Consider the following 20071-nt stretch of genomic DNA (forward strand, 5'->3'; position numbering starts at 1 on the left):
GGGGTAGCCACCCCAATGGTTCTGATGAGCTGAAACAAATGGCTGTGTGCTCCGTAGAGGTGTCCATGAGTGCAAATGTAGTTCGTTGAATCCATTTATGGACAGGAAATTGCAACAATTCAGTTCCATAGATGTGAAAATGGCAAAATTTTAATTACCTTTGTCAATATTTCCCATTTTCAATTTTCGTTACTTTTGTTAATACATCCTGTCCGTGCCCCACAAGTCATTTGTGGAATAAGTTTATTCAACGAATTATTCATCTGCTTCTACACTATTGCCTGTGTGGGCCCACCGTGTTGTGTATGACCTCCGACCTGTGCATTAAGAGAGCTCCATTGTGATGATGGGACGCCCCAAAATAAGGACTATCTAATCATTAGGTGAGCACACCATAGAAAACAATCCACAACCACCCAAAAAAAAAAAAAAAAAACCTCCAAATTCAGCCATGGCCAGCACATGATGGCTGGATTGGCCTGTATTTTGACATGACCAGCTGGACTGGTTAGATGTCATCGACACAACATGGAGGACCCATGGGCAACCCTTGTTGAATAAGCCTACTCTACAAGGACTAATGGAGGAACTGGCCTTTTTCAGTCTTTCTAAAATTTACAAGTAGGTGGAAATTTTTGTAGGGATGGGTACGATGCAGAATCACCGATAATGGATCTCCTACCCTTAAACACGTGTGGACCAATCTGATTTAAAGTGGCCTTTTTTTTGTTAAACCTTGGTGTTCCCATATCAGCTACCAAACATGCTACTATTTCTTTTCTTCCCAACAACCGTTAGGACGTGAATCCAAAAATAAGGCCAATTCAAAACTCCACGTGAACCACACCAAAGTGAAAAGTGTGGATGTGGATGCTTACCATGAGACCTTGGGCCATTGGAGTTTTGATCAGCATGATATTTGGTCCCTTCCATCCTAGTGGGACTCACCGTCCTATCAGAGTATTTGATGGCACATAAACATCACAGTGGGGAAGGGAAGGCTTCAATGGTAGGCTGTCCCCACTCACTGTTCCCTGCAGTGTAGTGGAACTGCATCAAAAATGAAGAACGTGTGTTGTGTCAACAGGCACACAACAGTGGGCCCCACCAGCTTCTTCTTCCTCTCTTATTTTCTTAGCACTGGCACCCTGTTGCAGAGATTCTAATCCCTTCCGAACCACAGGCTAGTTTGCCATTGAAGGGATGGACCACTGGAAAATATCTTCTAAAAACTTATTAGAGAACTATACTGAACTGAATTATGGTGATTTACTTTTGGCCTGAAGCTTTTGAGGCTTGTCTACCGTTAATGAGGAAACCTCATCTTTAACCCTTGTTAAGATAAGGCACCAAGCATTTCCCATAAATGGTAGACAGGAATCATAAAATCATTCCAAGTTCCTCAAACAAAATAACCAGTTGTGCTGCAAGAGAGCATGCATGCAGATGGCTACTCATCAATGTCTGGTGGCATCCGACTGGCACATACAACAGATTTCCACTGTATACACTTCACATTTGCATCTTTCCTCTGTATAGATTTCGCCACAGATCATTCGTCAACCATTTGCCTCTTTGGGTTTGGGACTGTATAGATTCATCTTTCTTACATTTCGCCCCAGATCAAAATCCAACACGTTTTTGGGTTTTAACCAATGTGCAAGAGATGTTGATTTTGCATGGAAAAGCTTTTCGCCGGCAAGGGACAGAAACCTACCTCAGTAATTGGCATCAAAATGACACATTTTTCTCATGCTGCCACCATGTTTAGAAAATACTCAAAATTACTTTATTTCCTTATTTTAAAAAATATATATATGTGTTGAAAATCCTATGTATATGTTGAATGATACAACAAAAAGATTCTATAGATTAATTACGCCTTTAAATATGCAGCAAGCTCATTAAAAATACATGTATTCATCTTTGGGCTGTAACTGCCTCACACAGTTCTCGACTGGAAATGCAATGTAACCTGTACGAAGGGCAAGTGAAGAGTTTCGGAAGGAAGCTTTGATGTATTAGATTCTAAGTGAAATTCGGCAATCAATATGAACTTGATTTCTGAAGGTACGTATTCAAACCAATTTGGTTTTGTATGAAGGCACAAACGGCCAAATCGGCATGGTTCGCCAAATGATTGAGTTATTTTTTCTTTCCGAACTTTGGGTTTTTCAACATTCGGATGCTTGATGGCGTGACCTCTACCAATTCATCTTCTTGGATGTACTCTATGCAGTCATCAAGACTGTACGTTAAGGGCGTATCCAGAATAACTGCATGGAAAGAAAAAAGGAGAAAAATCAGTGTATATAACAAATGACATTAGATTGATTTACTGCAGAAACAAAGCAACCAATATATTTAAATGATCATTTCTTAGCCACTGAACATATGAATCATAGCATGCACGAGAAAAGACAAGTCTCCTCAGCAGCTTTTAGGACCAAAACGGCATGATGGTGATAGATGTGGTTGCATCCTGCCCCTGCCAGGGTGGACTTGGTCCAGGCAGGGGCTCTGTGGGGCCCACTGTGATTTATGTGTTTTATCCACTTCATCCATCCATTTTTTCAGATCATTTTAAGACATGAGCCCAAAAAAGAGGCAGATCCAAAGCTTAAGTGTACCACACCACAGGAAGCAGTGGAGATAGTGACGCCCACAACGCTTGAATTTAGAGGTTGGGCCATGTTTTTACACTGTTTCCTATGGTTTGGTCCACATGAGGATGGGATGCCCTAACATCAGGCTGATCCAAAACTCAAGTAGGCCACATCAAGGAAACAGTTTAAAAGAATGTCCAAAACTTCAAATTCGAGCTGTGTGGCCCACCTGTGTTTTGGATTGGCTTGAGTTTTGGGGCATCACATCATCCTAGTTAGGGACATTATATGAAGGGGTTTTATGTAATATGCATATCAAGGAGGGCTGCCCCACACAGTATTATTTTATTTTATTTTCCTGAAGGGGGCATTCTTGTTCTGTGTTTTGTCACCCATGAGTTATGGATTGGCCTTGTTTATAATCTCATGGGCAAACTTGGGGGAGCACACCTTATGGATGGGGGGCGGTCCAGGCGGATTTAAGTTATACGGTTGACCTCACACCACTAACATCATCTATCAACTTGCTGAGTTGCTCTGGAGGAAGCTGGTCCGAATCAACATGACTCGTTTGAGTCAGCCCGACACAGACAATTCGGCAGCTATCAGAACCAAGTAATTTCCTAATATTCTGTATAGGTGGGGTGCACCGTATTGTTATGCACCCAAACCTGTACATATCAAGTATAATTTGGGCAGAGTAATCCCTTAATATTGTGTAGAGGGGTGTATCGTATCATTAAGTAATCATGTAAGTATCCAGCAATACAAAATGGTTTCAAACAATGCTGAAAACCTTGGTCAGATTTGATACCAAGCAAAGCCGAAATCTTAGCACCTGGTTGAAAATCATGGTTCTTCTTTAAAACAGCTGATGAGTTAGATTTGTTGACCAATTGAGAGTTGGAGGCAGATATTTACAGGATGATTTTGCACAGAAAAGCTTTCTTCCCAAATTACTTGCGCAAGGGACAGAAACCTCCCTCAGTAATTGCCATCAAAATGATGGGTTTTTCTCATGCTGCCACCATCTTTAAAAATAAAAATAAAAATAAAAAAATCCCTCAAAATTACTTTATTTCCGTACTTGAAAAAAAATATTGAAAATCCTCGGCACATGGTGAACACCTTAAAGTATACAACAAAGAGATTCTATAGATTAATCTGCACCTTTAAATAAGTCGGCAAGCTCATTAAACATACATGTATTCATCTTTGGATTGTATAGAATTCAGTTGGGCAGAAAGCTTCTCTGTGCAAAAACAACATGTGTTGAACATTGGGTGTTCTTCTCCTACTGAACTGGCACCAGTAATGGAAGGGCTAATAGATGTTCACACATCTTTTCATCATCATCTAAGCCTTATCCCAAGGAATTGGAGTCAGCTACATGAATCCTTTTCTGCCATTCCACTTTATCAAGGGCCATAACTTCAATTAGACCACAGGTCATCAAGTCTTTTCTTACTACCTCCACCCACATCCTTTTGGACCATCAGTTGGATGTTCCCTCATTTAATTTTCAAAAAATAACACACTTTCTTAAATTGCCATTGCATCCTAATCTCTTTGAAGTGCTAAAAACACACCCTAGGCTTGTGTTGAACATCGACAATACTAATTTTCGGATGTGAGTGGAACTGTCTAGAAACAGCTGGCATATGCGTGCTTTTTTGGAAGAAAAACAAAGGAAGATCATGATAAGCATCTGAGTCATTTGCAGTGTCACTAAATGCAAAGTTATTACTCACCTGTTTGTTCCTTATTGGACCGTATGTTTGTTGCCGCCTTTTTCTTGCAGACATTGAGGGATAGATCACCAGGACGCTGATGAATGCCAACTATTTGACCCTTGTACACTTCCATACCAGGGCTAACAAACAACTGACCTCTTTCCTGTGAACTCGAAAGTGCATAGGAAGTAGTTGTCCCACCCTCAAAAGCAACCTGCACATCAATTTTCGCTCTTTTTTTATTGTTTTAGATGAGAATCTCTCTCCTTTTTTCTTTCTTTCTTCTTTTCTACCATGAATCTGATGAAAAACTTTGATCTTAAAGGAAGAGCAAAGTCAATTGAAGTGTTAGAATTTACCAAGGACCCCTGATCACGGGTGCTGATATCCCCAGCCCATGGTCCATAGCTATCAAATACCGTGTTGAGAATTGCTGTGCCTCGAGAAGCTGTTAGGATCGCATTCCGCAGTCCAAGAAGACCACGAGTAGGGATCTTATATTTAATCAATGATGTCCCCTCCGACCTATGTAGAAAACATATCACTGCTTCAGATCAAAACTTTTCACAATTTCAATTGGAAGCTGAAGATGAAAAATGACACCAAAGCAAAGAGAGGTTACAAACCCAAGCCCCTGCATATCAAACATTTGCCCCCGCCTTTTCCCAAGAAGTTCAACTACAGGTCCCATGTATTCTTCTGGAACCTCCACAGTAGCAATCTGCATTGAGTGGAAATATAGGGGACAGTCAAAAAGATAGAAGAAAATGGGGGGGGGGGGTTGGAATCAATCCAAAGAATCATGCCTTTGTTTTTTTTTGGTACAGGCATCATGCCCACCAAATATGTTAAAAGCGCCAATGATACTCTATCAAAAGAAAGGCATTCATAAAAGTATGTATTTGCACTTTACACGCAAATTCTCAAAGCAAAATTGTTTCCCTGGCCTTCAACAAGTCACATCCTGATATGAAGTTTACCTCAAAAGGCTCGAACAACTTATCATCCACCTTCTTGTTAATAACCTTCGGTGGCCCCACCATAAACTCGTACCCTTCCCTCCGCCTGAATTGCATCATGAGGATCAGAGAAACAAAAGATGCTAAAGAAGAAAACCAAGAGCAAACAAAGAAACCTTAAACCCTAGCTTACATGTTCTCTATCAATATGGTGATATGTAAGGTACCCCTCCCACTGACGATGAATGTATCTGCCGTTTCACCTTCTTCAACTTTCATAGCTAAATTCCTCTCAAGCTCACGGTAGAGCCGATCTCGAAGATTTCTACTGGTTACATACTTTCCCTGGATATGAACATGGTACAGATGTCATGCCATGTTTGATCAGCATCCATAGCATCAGCCTGCACTGCTCATATACAAGTAAACCCCACTCTATTGCATCGTCATTTCATATTAGGTACAGTGTTATCTGTTCCTTTTAGATGAGTATGTAACTTTGAGGAATACCCAGGCAGTACCTCATGACAATTAAAAAATATTCCATGAACACAATCGAATGAGTCCCGTTCTAATCCGGCTCCTTCCAAAACATCGCATCAAACTCTATGTAAGGTAATTTTTTATTCAAAAGTTGTACCCTATACATAGGGAACCTACACATGATAAATAAGGATGCTCCAAACATCAGAGAAACATGTATGAGCACACCCACAGTTTCAATCCACTGAAGAAGAAAAAATGCTTAAACAAAGCTTTTTGTAAACTTGCTCAAAGATTGTAGTGTTTCTAAAGGCAAGGGAGGCTTCCACCTTGAGGCTTGCCTCGAGACGAACTCTCGGGAAACACCCTGGGGCATAGCCATGGCATAGGTATTGAGGCTTACACCTCAGTTAATGAGCCCATATGAGGAACTTTTTTAATCAGTTATACCCTATAGGCCTATACACACTGAACCTACACATGATAAGAAAGGAGGCCCTAAGCAACAGATACAAGCACACCCAGAGATAGGGGTGTACACGAACCGAGCTAGCTCGCTCGACTCGACTTGAAAAAGCTCGATTCAACTCGGTTTGAAGCTGAGTTCGAGCCGAAAATATTCCATGAACACAATCGAATGAGTCCCGTTCTAATCCGGCTCCTTCCAAAACATCGCATCAAACTCTATGTAAGGTAATTTTTTATTCAAAAGTTGTACCCTATACATAGGGAACCTACACATGATAAATAAGGATGCTCCAAACATCAGAGAAACATGTATGAGCACACCCACAGTTTCAATCCACTGAAGAAGAAAAAATGCTTAAACAAAGCTTTTTGTAAACTTGCTCAAAGATTGTAGTGTTTCTGAAGGCAAGGGAGGCTTCCACCTTGAGGCTTGCCTCGAGACGAACTCTCGGGAAACACCCTGGGGCATAGCCATGGCATAGGTATTGAGGCTTACACCTCAGTTAATGAGCCCATATGAGGAACTTTTTTAATCAGTTATACCCTATAGGCCTATACACACTGAACCTACACATGATAAGAAAGGAGGCCCTAAGCAACAGATACAAGCACACCCAGAGATTCAATCAACAAACAGAATGCATTTTGTAAACTGACTTGTATATTGTAATGTTTTGTAAAGGCTTGCCTCAAGTCAAAGCTCTCCGGAAACACCCTGGGGCATAGCCATTGAGACTTACATGTTACACTTCAGTTAATGAGGCACATGGGAGGCATATGGGTTTTGTACGCTTTACAACTTCTATTAAGAGGCTTAGACCTCTCAATTTACTTTTTCAAGAGTGGAAGTTGTACAAGAAAATGTTTTCTTTAACGTATTTACTTTTACCTGTTTGTCCCTCTACCACCACGAAGCTAACAGTTAAGGAATTCGGTAAAATATATTTTTGAGGTACTTTTAACCCCATTCAAGAGTTCTCCCAATTTCTTACACATCTTCTATGTAATGGGCAAATGAGCCCCACAGATTTTTTTTTTGTTAGGTACTTATCTTCCAAATTGTCTAGTGTTTCGTGACATTCTGTTTCTGAAAAATGTTCCATACCTTTTCTTTTGTTGGTTATTCATGTTCTACTTCTGCATTCCTATTAAATAATCACATATTATAGCTATCTTTCTTAGATTTAAACGTAACACTTACTGAATAGATATAACGCAACAAAAAATTTGTATAAAATATTGAAGTACATTATGCACAATTTTCATACAGATTTTGCAATTTGTTCTTATTTTTCTCTATTTTCCTGAATTTTCACATTTTCCTGCTCGTTGAACACTCACATCCCATATACAGGTTTTCTTCTTGAATGACTGAGCGTACCTCACGGCCAACAAAAGGTGAAGTATTGATAGAGAAAGACATTTTAACTGTTGGCTCTTCCACCTTAATGGCAGGTAAAGGCTTCCCAGCACTTTTATCGGCTATTGTCTCCCCAATCTGCAGGAAAGAATAGCTTTAGTAACTTGCAGGTACTCAAGGATGGACCATAATTCTGAGCTAGACAGTGGTCATCAAGATCAACATAAGATCAAAGACATGGTTAATTGATAAATAAAAGGTTAAATAATATGTTTACCATAATATCACCAATACCACAAACAGCACAAATATCACCAGCCTCCACAGTCTCCACCGGAGCCCTGCTAAAGTTCTCAAAGACAAAAAGCTCACTGATTTTACTATACCTACATGTTTCCTCTGAGGTGCATACCTGCAAAACAAAAGGTAAATTAAAATCAAGCACCATTAAATGGCTTGTTCTTTTGTTGTGGATGAGATGTCCAGCAAACGATCAAACTAGGCTACATCTCCTCCCAGTAGATTTCAACAATTAATGAAACAAAGATACAAAAAAAAAAAAAAAAAATCCAACATTTACAATTTTAGATTTAGATTTCTAAATCATTTCCAAAAATAAGAGGAATTGATGATTTATCGATTAAAAGAAATTTCCCACTACTGCTATATTAGAAGACATTTAATTCAGTAATACCAATGGTTCTTCATAAATTAATTCTGAAGACAAGGTTCCCTCACCTTCACATCCATGCCTCTTTGCAACACCCCAGCATGCAAGCGTCCAATTGCTATTCGGCCTTTGTGCTCATCATACTCAGTATTTGTCACCTGAAATTTGCAAAATATCACGGATTTACTGAACATAAAACAGTAATATTTGACGATAAATTTACATCCACTTAAAAGATAATACAAATGAGAGTTGTATATTTGAAGCTACACATTCATGAACCCTAATGCACTGCTGCATTGTGTTCAACAAGCTTCTCCTGCTAAATAAAATCTAGATATTTCAAAAGTGTACTGGAAGGTCTCTTTTAGGATTTCAAGTTGTAGCAGGACCAGTAAAGTTCAACATTCCATAGGAGATAAAATATTTGACGGAAGAACAGGAGATCCTTTTGAGCAACCTATTATAATAGGAAAGTCATATATCCTGAAATTAATTCAGAGTGCAATCTTTCCCCTTTGTATTTGTCTTCGTTGTTCTAATTTGCCTTAGATCTTCATATATGGCTCTCTCTTCTTTTTTAAAAAAAAATAAAACATCATTACATTTCAATTTTTTTTTCCAAGAAAAAAAAAAAAACCCAGTAAAGTTCCTCCAGAAATAGGTAATGAACTGCTACAAGACCAATGTACAACTATTTTGCTGTTACGAAATCAGTGGAGGAAACCATTTCTAGGCTTATATATTTATGGAAACATAACACAGTGAGGTGAATGACTTGTCACATATTGAAACCATTGGAAGGCGAATGAAGATGTAAGACACATGGTCACTGGCTAATATACTCGACGTACCATATCAACTTATCCAGTAACTCATACCCAAACTTAAATCAACAGCCTCCTTGCACCTACCACAATCATGGACATCCAAACCCAATAGATTTTGTGCCTTGATGTCCAATATAGCATGCTTCGATACTATATTAACAGTGTGTCAAGACAACCAAAGAGTACTCTGTCTCCAGTTAGGGTATCTTGAAGCAATTAACTAGTTAAAAGGTAAAAAAAATACCCTTAGTGATGAGGACATTAGACCCTTCAAAGTGGATCAGAGATGAAGGCGGCCGACGAATACATCTTTATGGCTCGATGATGGTTCGTGGCACAACCAATGAAGATTTTGAAGACCTTACACGTGTCCCTGGATTAATTGAAGGCCCCGCATTAGGAGGACACACATATAGGATAAGTTAGAAGACAGATCTGTTACGCATGATTTTTTATTTTTTATTTAGAAAGCTTTGTTTTGCATGCTTTTTTTTTTCCCTTTTGTTATAGGGGTAGTTTAGTCATTTTCTTTTAAATCCGAATTTTATAAATAAGGTACTTTCTACCCTAAACCTAAGAATATTTTTTAATGAAAGCTTAGTGCCTCCTTCCCCTCTCTCTCTCTCTGTGGTAAGTTCTTCTCTTCCCCTAATTTCTTCTCTTCTTATAAATTCTATTTCTAGCCCTCCAACCTTCTTCTTCTCTTTCTATGCCTAGTCTTTTTTCTTTTTTTTTTTGTAATTGCTATTGACCCTGAAAATCTAAGAATTGATCTCAACCCTCTCAAATTTTTCAGCCGCTCATATTCCAGAAATCATTTGATTTCCTAGACTAGAGAAGGTGCATTGATTGTTGAATTGAAACCATGCAAGATCGAGAAGTCTCATCCCTCGCCGAATCTAATCCATACATGATTTGAATACGGTACCGCAGAATTGTGATGATAGTCTGCAACCATTGCATGTTCCCTTTATTATTATCTTTACTATGATGTGGAATGTGAATATTTCAATTGATTTGCTTAGTTTATTTCGCTAGATAATTTTTGTGCTCACACATGCATTCTAGTTTAGACCATCCTGCATCACTTAGTCACATTATACCCTTGAATGAAAACGTAAAGCATACAATGATTCGATGTAATATCCTTGAGTTGATAGCAAAGTTAAGTTCTTTCATACTTTTCCCATTCTAAAGCTTGTTTCCATTATATGCAACAGGGAGCATTTGTAAAGAAAACTACAAACCATACAATCAAGATTCAAGATGGACGAAAGAACAAAAACAGCATTATCAGAGGATTTTTTGTAGAGCATAAACGCCTTTTTGAAGGACAAAACTATATATGAATACAAGTAACAAATCTTTCAAAAGAATGTATAGAAGTAACATGCACAAAATGATATCAACTTCCATGAAGAATAGTTTATCAACAACATTAAATACATTAACTATATAAAGAAACAACCACTAACAAGCATCTGCAATGCACCATCTTTATCAATAGTTGGCTCTGGTATGCATCTAACAATAGCCTCAAAAAGTGGTCCAAGATCATCTGCAAGATTGTCTGCAGATAGTCCAGCCTTTCCCTTGATAGCACTCGCATATATCGCTTGGAAATCACACTGCATAAACCATGAAAATAGCCAGGAGATTAGGCTCAAAATTGCAAATTTGTTGACATCTTGTTATACATAATGTATTATTCTTGGTGTGACAAAATTCCAGAAAACATGAAGTGATGGCTGTGTGTTGATAGAGTACCTGTTCATCTGTTGCATTTAACTCAATAAAAAGTTCAAAAGTGGAATTGATCACATAGTCTGGGCGTGCTGAAGGCCTATCAATCTTATTCACAACAACTACAACAGCATGCCCAAATTCTAGAGCTTTCTTTAGAACAAATCTTGTTTGTGGCATTGGTCCCTCTACAGAATCTACCTGTAAAATACAAAATCATTGCAATTTGTCAATAAACCACAGCCATCAGAACAGTCAAAGTAATCTAGACAATTGAAGTAAAAGAACCACATAATGAGGGAACCCTGCAGAGGCATGCTGCTCAGCAAAAAGGCAGCATCAGACGTTCATGAATGGCATCTAAGTAATATAAAGGTGGATGACAGTGCCATTAAAATTGACTAAATAATTAGGTAACCTGACGTTCTTCAAGGATAACTGCCTTTTTTTCACACAAGTAATCAATCTGCAAGAAGATGGAGTCCAAATCACAACTTCCAAAGTGCTAGATGGCACTTGGCTCAACGATTGCTCCACAGGCAACTGCAGGTGCTAAGGTAGGAATTATGCACCTTGCGAATAGAATGATGTATACTGTATACAATGTTTAGCACATAATGCTTGCTATTGGAATATTGAAGTATAACATGCATACTTCTAGCACATTCAATCATCGTAAGTATGATATGCGCACATACATATTAGTTATAGCGTTACACGCTACACACAAAAGTACAATATACATACTTCTACCACATGTAATCATCAGGAGCTGTATGATATACATCACAAAAACACTTCTACCAGATTTAATCATCAAAGCTGTATGATATGCACACATAATATACATGCACAAGATATTAGTTATGGTGTCATGTACCACATTTAATCATTGGAAGCTGTATGACGAAGCTCACACAAGAGAGAGAGAGAGAGAGAGAGAGAGAGATTCGTTATAGTGTAACACACACACACACACACACACACACACACACACACACACACACACAGAGATTAGTTATAGAGAGATTAGTTATAGTGTCACACACATGAGACACACACACACACACACACACACACACACACACACACACACGCACACGCATATATATAGTTATAGGCATGCCTCTATATACAAACACGTCTTGCCTGTATGGTATTCAACTTCAAATGAACTAGTGTATCATCTACACACACACACACAGAGATTAGTTATGGTGTCACACACACACACACAACTTCAAATGAACTAGTGTATATTCTACATATATCATCATCATCATCATCATCTAAGCCTTATCCAATTAATCAGGGCCGGCTACATGAATCATGTTCCGCCATTCCACTCTATCAAGAGCTAGACCTTCAATTAAACCATAGCTCATCAAATCTGCATATATACATCGAAAAATTATTCGCATTGAACACTAGTGCAGAGACATCATAATAGCTGAACCTTATACACCGAGTATAAGGATACAAATGAAAGATTTTCTTCACACGATGAACTCAAAGAACTACACCATGAAACTTCTACTATATTTTTCAAAAGCCATTTTCGAGGGCATGTGATATTCGTACCAATCACTACAACCATCATTCTGGATTTACATCAATTAGATTAATTAGGAACAAGAACTAATTTCACAAGTTCAACCTATCCACAGCACTAGCAGTTATCTTTTAACATGGCAAGCTAAACAGAAGGCATCAAAGTGAATGAAATACCACAAGAATCTCATCTCCACATAAATTGGCTTCAAAGTCATACAGCCATTGTTTATTGATGGGTTTGGAGTTCAATGACTTTAAAATAAGCTAAGAAAAATTGTCACGATAGTACTATAGTACCACTAGAAGAACTCCCTCCACCATATTAAGGACACGTTCCACTTCACCACCAAAGTCAGAATGACCTGGAGTATCAATAATGTTTATCTTAGTATCCTTGTAGAAGATTGAAGTATTTTTGCTAAGAATAGTAATTCCCCTTTCCCGCTCAAGATCGTTTGAGTCCATTATCCTCTCTTCTACAAATTGGTTGTCACGAAACACCTGCAAAAAAGGACATCTGGTAATTATTGTTCACATGATACCATTATAATTGGAAATGAAGAGTAAGAACAATGTGTTGCTAGGGTTTTAATTATCAGAACAGGCATTGCACCAGTCCAATATTGCATTACTTGGCAGACATTCTGCTGTGAGATCAAGATATGATCATTCTAGAAGCCCAATCACCTTTTTGATCTGGGGAACTTCTGAAATAGTTTAACACAAGGCAAGACACTGTTTTTGCATCCTGATCTCTGCACATACTTAGAGTAGTGTCACAACAGTCTGGTGATGCCAAACCTGTTCACCAGCTGGGTCACAATTGGATTAGTCATTGTTCAACAATCACATCAAACAGATTGCAAAATCCAACCCATCTTATTGGCAGGCTTTTTCCCTGTAATGCAGATTGTTGCAAATGTAATTTGAAATCCTGCAGCATTTACCTTAGATTGTTTCAACATTGCATCCACCAAAGTCGTCTTTCCATGATCAACATGAGCAACAATTGCTATATTTCGTACATCTCTTCTTGTCATTAACTGGTTCTTTTTCCCTACTGTGATTGACAAAAATAAAAGTTATCACTATAATTAGGAATTGTGAGACCAAAGCAAAGGTCTTTCTTGCAAATAAGACCTCTCCGCACAGTATGGGAAAAGGAATTGATATTTACACACCATGGTTTCCATGCATGCACCCTAGGCTTGGTGCTAAAATGTTATATTTAGAACTGAAAACTAAATTGACCTACGAGCTACCCAAAAGGAACATGTTTGCTCACTATTAGAGATACTTTTAATGAAAGGGGACTTTAATAAGTTACTTTGAAATGATGAATTTTTTACTAGTAAAAGAGAAAAGTGTAGCTAATTACTCATGATGAAAGATTGCCAAGATGAGCTAGAATAACTAGAGTTTCTAACTACTGAACTAGTAAATTAATCAATCAACTGAAAAAATGAAAATTGTCGAAAAGTGAAGTTTCAGGTAACTATAATCAAAGAGAGCAACCATGTCAAAACTTAAAATTTCGCATCCAATTAATCATTGATAAACCAAACAATGACTAGAATCTCGCAGCAATCAAAGAAGCCCATGCCAGGGCATGTTGAGGCCATATTAACAGCCCCACAATTTAGCCCGCATACTCCGTAAAGTTGGTTACTGAAAGCCCTCCATGGTCAATGCTTCACACAAATTCATAGGCATTGCCATGCTTATCAATACCACTCTCATACCATTCATGCACCAACTTATTCCCTTCAAACACTCATTTAGAGCTAAGGGATTTAAAATTAGTCAGACTAAAACAGAGTGCATGGAGTGCAATTTTATTAACAATAGGAGTGGAAACAAGGAATTAGTGAAGATTTCTGACCAAGGAGTTTCCCGAATGACTCCTATCGATATCTTGGGTCAATGATTCATGAGAGCAAAGAGATTGATAAAGATGTTACCCATAGAATTCAACCTGGGTGGAAGAAATGGAGAGGTGCCTCTAGAGTTTTACTTTTATGTGAACATCATGCACCACTCAAACTAAAAGGGAATATATGAAAGCTATAAGACCAGACATGTTTTATGGGACGGAATGTTGGCCAGTTAAAAAAGAACATGTTCATAGGATGTGTGTAGCTGAAATGAAGATGCTGAGATGGATGAGTGGCAAAACAAGGACAGATAGGATTAGAAATAAACACATTCGAGGGAACATGAGAGTAGTGCCAATAGGTAATGAGATGAGAGGAAGTAGACTTGGATGGTTTGGTCATGTGCAATAGATACCAAGAACTGCACCGGTTAGAAGGAGTGAGTTGGTACAAGTTGAAGGCTCTAAATGGGCAAGGGAAGGCCCAAAGGACGTGGTTGGAGGTAGTAAGAAAAAACCTGATGATCTATGGTCTAACTGAAAGTATGGCCCTTTATAGAGTGGAACAGCGAAACAGGATTCACGTAGCCAACCCCAACTAAGTGGGGCAAGTCTTAGATGATGTTTTGGAATTTAGTTCATGTTATTGAATATGAAATTTTTTCCATTGTTTGGTTTATGATTGATTGATTGAATCTTCACCGTTCGATACGATTGTTCTCTTTTAATTTAGTGCAATGATAAATTCCAGTTAGCGTAGCTCATCTTAGTCAATCTTTCATCATCAGTAACTAGCTACAATTTCCTTGTTTACTGATAAAGAAATAATATGGTCCAGATTTCAAAGTAGCTCATTAGAGTCCTCTTTTACTAAAAATATATCCATCGGACAGCACACAAATTACTTTTAGCTAGCTTCATGATAAATTTCATTTTCAAGTACCGTCTCCATACCAAAAGTACAATTAAAGGTCTACATATCAAAAAGAAGGGTATAGATAGTGAAGCCCAGAGAATTAACATTCAAATATTCAAAATTGACTACAAAAATACTCAAAAATTGAAGAATTCAATTTCATCTAAAGTAAAAAACTAGAATATAACGTAATTCTCAGGAGAAAGTCGAAAATCATTACGAGATAGACTAGAACTGAAATTCATCGGGAAATTGCAGTTAAATCTGAGAGAAACCAAAAACATGTGAGTTTCGGAGACAGAGAGGGAGGGAAGTTGAGGGTATATACCGGTAGTGGTTTCGGTGGTCGATGAAACAGAGCATTTGATTGCGGTGAGATTGGAAGACCCAGAACGAGCAGCGAGCTTCGAGAGTATTTTAACGGTTTGAGATGAGGGGAAGGTGCGGCCGAGGATTTGTTTCGGGAGATGGAGAGAGGAAAGGGAAGGGCTCCTATTAGGGTTTCTGCCGGAGAAATGGCCGAAAGAAGACGAGGATTTGAGCTGCGTTTGGAAGCCAATCGCCATTTCCATCGCTCTCTCAGCAGGCGGAGAGAGGGGATTTGGCAAATGAGGCTGGTATGAAATTAAAAAAGAGGCGGGTATGGTCTTTATAGCTCAGAAACAAATGGAAGTGTACTCGTGAGAGTACACTCTACAAGTGTACTCGCCCTTGCACCAGCCGATATTAGAGATCTAATCCGTTCATTAACTGGGCCAAAATTGACTGCGATGAGGTTAGAAGGGATCAATTAGGTGGTAGAATACAAAGGTACGTTGATGTGGACCATTAGCCCTTTTGCAACCCTTTGCTTATGTACTTTATGTGTGGCCCATCTAATGAGAGAATCAGCCAATTTTTAGTTCACACCAGATACACGGTTTGTCATTCCTGATAAGCAGTTTGGATGTTTTAATTAGGCACGTTTTAGTAGCGAGTTCTCTAACACTTGTGCGAGTGTACTTGGCAGGGTTGATTCATAGAGGTTTGCTGGAATACATACTGACCTATCAGCAATAGGTGCGTCCCGGCTTTAGCCGTTGGATTGGGGACATTTTCGATAACCTAAACCGTTTATATGATGGGCCTTTCATGGATGGAGAAAACCTTAAAAATCTCTCATAAATAATTCAACCCCAGCCATAGATCGTCGATGTGTTGGGTACACTGTCCATATTCAAAGGAAAAGAGTTAAATAATTAAGGGCTTAAAATATTCTAACTAAAGATATTTATATTTCTGACATCCCACTTTCAAAGTGAGGCCCATCATATAAACGGTTTGGATCATCGATGCATGATCCGTGTCCTATGCCAAATTTCAATGTATCTATTACAATACATCGGGATGTATTCTAATAAATCCATTTACTGAGATGACATGGTAACGCTGTTTATCTTCCAGCCGGAGAAAACTAGAACGATTTTATGCGGCTGTTCTTGCATTGTCTTCTAGGGTTTGGTGGTGCACACGCACCTGTCCAAAGGCCCCACGTGCATACTACGGCCCAGTCAGGAATAGGTCGATACGACTAGGGATGGTCCACTCATTGGGTGGACCATATAAAATGAATGGACGATTTAAAACAAAACTTGCCAACCGTTCTGTGGGCCTCATCGTGACGTCTGTGTTATATCCACTCCGTCCATCCATTTCTCCCGTTCATTTTGAAATATTAGGGTAAAAACGAGGCGGATCTAAAATCCAATTGGACCACGATGCTGCAAACAGTGGGGATTGAATGCAGACCATTGAAACGTTCTAGGCATCAACAGAAGCATTGGATCGAGCTGATATTTGTATTTACCCTTCATCCTGACGAGAACAACAGCATGAACGGGTTGGATAAATACAACGTCATGCTCCAGGGAGATTTCAACGGTAGGCGTTCCATCGCCATTGTTTCCTGTGAGTGGCCCGCTTGAGCTTTGGATCTGCCCTTTTTTGGATCATATCCTAAAATGAGCTAGAGAAACGGATGGACAGAGCCGATATAGCAGATACATCAAGGTGGGCCCCACATATCTTAGGGTCAGAGGGAATTCTTGTAGCCCGGGTTACAGGACAATCGCGTCCGTCCATGACTGTTGCCAGGTTGGCACGTTTGATGCGTGTAAAGGTTCGTTCCGTTGGATCCACGGAGAACCGTCGTTGATCTGTGCGGTTCATAGAGTGGGTCCCGCCATAAATACCGCAGTCCACATTGGGAAATCACCAAACGAACGGTTAGTATCTACAGTGCCGTATCTGTTGAATTTCCGGGTGAGCTCGTAATGAAGAGAACCGTGCAGTAGTGCACCGTGCGTAGAATAGATAGCATCTCTTATAGAGGATGAATGGCGTCGATTTGGCAGGATCCACCGTTGATAATGGATTTGTTGCAGGCCTATCTAGTCATCGAACAACCCTGATTTCTGGCTATTGAACATACACCAGCGACTCAATTAATGAACGGTATAGATCTCGCAGTGGCACTTGCAGCGGGGCAAGGAAATTTTATTTTTATTTTTTTTTCCCTTTTTCTTTTCACACAGTCACACCGTAGTAGTATTTCACCACCTACGAGTAATCGAACCATTAACCGGGTGTTTTTTTGTTTTTTTTTAAATGAAGAATGCTAAGATCGGGAACATTCATCAAAACTTAGTTGAGCCCACCATGAACGTATGTGGTCTATCCACGTCGTCCGTTTGTTTTTTCAGCTAATTTAAAAGGTTGAACCTAAAATTGAAGCTTACCCAAATATGGAGTGAATCATATCACAGAAAACAGTAGGAATAATGATTTCCACCCTTGAAACCTTTCTAGGCTCCACAGTAATTTTTGTTTGTCATTCAATCTGTTCATAAGATTGTACAAACATGGATGAAGGGAAAATACAAGTATAAGCTTGATACAAAACTTTTGTAGCCCCTAAAATTTTTCAATGGTAAACATTCAATGAACAATATTTCCTGTGGTGTGGACCATTTGATCTTTTTATATGCTTCATTTTTGAGCTGAAGCCCCTAAATTATCTTGTAAAAGGGATGGACGGTGTGAATAAAATACATAAATTACGGTGAACTTCACAGAGTTTACTCAGTACATAATCCGCTTCCCTGCCTCGCAAGCTTGTTTTACCTGAGTTACGATTCACAATCATCCAAAGTACATCATGCCACCGAGTCCACGTGTTGGCATTTGCTTTCCCCTTCATCCCGACCTTATTAATTGTTTGACAAATAAACGTTAACCAAATTTTTTGGTGAGCCCTATGAAGTTTTTTAATGATAATATATAAAATCATTGTTGTTTTTTATAATATGGTTCACCACAATTGATCTTATTCTATTATTTGGCTCATACTCTAAAAGGATCTAGCAAAATGGATGAAGAGCTTGGATATAAAATACACACGTCAAGGTACGCCCTATAGTAAGAGGGGCATTGTCTTGGTGAGGTCATAGCTGCATTCATCCACTTCAATGGCAATTAAGGAGAGTGGAAATAGAAGATGTCATTATTGTTGCACGAGTTGATGCATGCAGTTAGATAAACAATAAAATGAATTTGTATTTTGCTCGTGGATTTTATTAAAAGCTAAGCATCGGTTATAGTGCTAGTATGTGGGTAAACTTTATTGAAATTGTATGGATTGTCTACCATGATATATGAAAGTTTGATGGAGTTTAGAATTATGGCTAAGTTTTTAAAAGAGATGAATATGTTCACTTATAATTCATTATATAATAAACTAATTCATCAATTAAAAACAATTAAACAAATAAACACTTGATCTTCAAAGTCAAAGTGAGTTTAATCACATAAGCTACAATAAATGCAACGATATAAGCAACTAATTTATAAAAGAGATAGTGATATGTGCAAGCAATTCAACCCTTAGCATACATCCAATTATACATTTATATAATTTAACAAGATACACTCACAAAGCATAAGCAAAAAATATATACAAATAATAATCCTAGACATAAACATGTATAGTAATTCAGTTACTCCACTCCCAATAGACCTACTATCCCCGAGTGTACCGGATTTTCGCTATCTTAAATGTTTAAAATCAGGATCGTCATTAACCACTATTGGTTTTAATCCAATGCATTATATACATCGGTAGCTCCCTATGGAGACCAACACACACGCACTCGGTTCAGTGAATATAGTTATAGTCTAAGGCCTTACATCTACTCCCGTCGAAGGCTCCTACAAAAACTAACATTTACGCTCATGAGCTCAATAGTGGTGAGTAATGAAGCAAAATTGAAGCTCCGGTGGACCAACCACATGAAATGGCATTGATTGATCACCCACCATTAAAAAATTATCGAGGATAACAAAAGTTTTAGATCAGATGGATGTTTTTGTTCTCCCTTCATTAAGGTCCGAGCGACCTTATGAATAGGTTGGATGACAAATAAACGTTACATATGCCCAAAATTGGTTTCACCAGTAGTTGTCATTTTCCCTACTATTTCATGTGGTGTGGTCCACTTGAGCTTCAATTCTACTTTATTTTTGGGCTCAAGACCTAAAATGAGTTGGGAAAACAACTGGACGACATAGATTTAAAACACACATCACACTGAGCTCCACAACGCCCAACAAGTCAACACACCACCCAACGATGTTGCAACACCACCTAATCTACGTCCGTTAGTCTTTGTTTTGGTTAGAAATGTAACTCTAGCATTGATGTGCAAGTATACAACAATAGGTACAAGGTATTTGCCAATAAGCCTATATAGGGGGGTTTTTGGCAATCTGGGCAAGAGGTTGAGGCTTATATGCAAAACACCATAACCACTTCTGTAAGATAGGTGACTTCATGAAATCC

The 20071-nt window shown here is 38.6% G+C and overlaps 1 protein-coding gene across 2 annotated transcripts; it reads right to left on the reverse strand.

The window, feature by feature from the left end:
• Positions 1–1766: 1766 nt before the first annotated feature.
• Positions 1767–15817, reverse strand: LOC131222539 (putative elongation factor TypA-like SVR3, chloroplastic). 2 transcript variants are annotated; one of them, XR_009160099.1, is made up of 15 exons: positions 15524–15817; positions 13354–13466; positions 12704–12907; positions 10877–11053; positions 10585–10737; positions 8348–8437; positions 7887–8021; positions 7631–7747; positions 5492–5643; positions 5320–5404; positions 4966–5060; positions 4699–4864; positions 4358–4553; positions 2085–2276; positions 1767–1975 (listed from the first exon to the last, which is right to left on the reverse strand). XR_009160099.1 is itself a non-coding variant. In XM_058217654.1 (14 exons), exons 1-14 carry the CDS (start codon positions 15765–15767, stop codon positions 2146–2148), a joined length of 2058 nt encoding a protein of 685 aa, XP_058073637.1. In that variant the 5' UTR covers positions 15768–15817; the 3' UTR covers positions 1999–2145. The 2 variants fall into 2 exon arrangements, 1 of the variants encoding a protein (XP_058073637.1); XM_058217654.1 differs by lacking the exon at positions 1767–1975 and having other exon boundaries at positions 1999–2276.
• Between the last annotated feature and the right edge of the window lie 4254 nt (positions 15818–20071).

This window comes from Magnolia sinica, chromosome 13, assembly GCF_029962835.1.
Source record: "Magnolia sinica isolate HGM2019 chromosome 13, MsV1, whole genome shotgun sequence".
NCBI lineage: Eukaryota > Viridiplantae > Streptophyta > Magnoliopsida > Magnoliales > Magnoliaceae > Magnolia > Magnolia sinica.

Excerpts from the sequence above, each read along its gene's own strand:
- LOC131222539 (XM_058217654.1), bottom strand. The coding sequence starts at position 15,767 with ATGGAAATGGCGATTGGCTTCCAAACGCAGCTCAAATCCTCGTCTTCT. Across the intron at positions 8,022-8,347 it reads AAAGAGGCATGGATGTGAAG|GTATGCACCTCAGAGGAAAC; the intron begins GTGAGGGAACCT and ends TTTGTTTTGCAG. Across the intron at positions 5,644-7,630 it reads CACCTTTTGTTGGCCGTGAG|GGAAAGTATGTAACCAGTAG; the intron begins GTACGCTCAGTC and ends GTTCATATCCAG.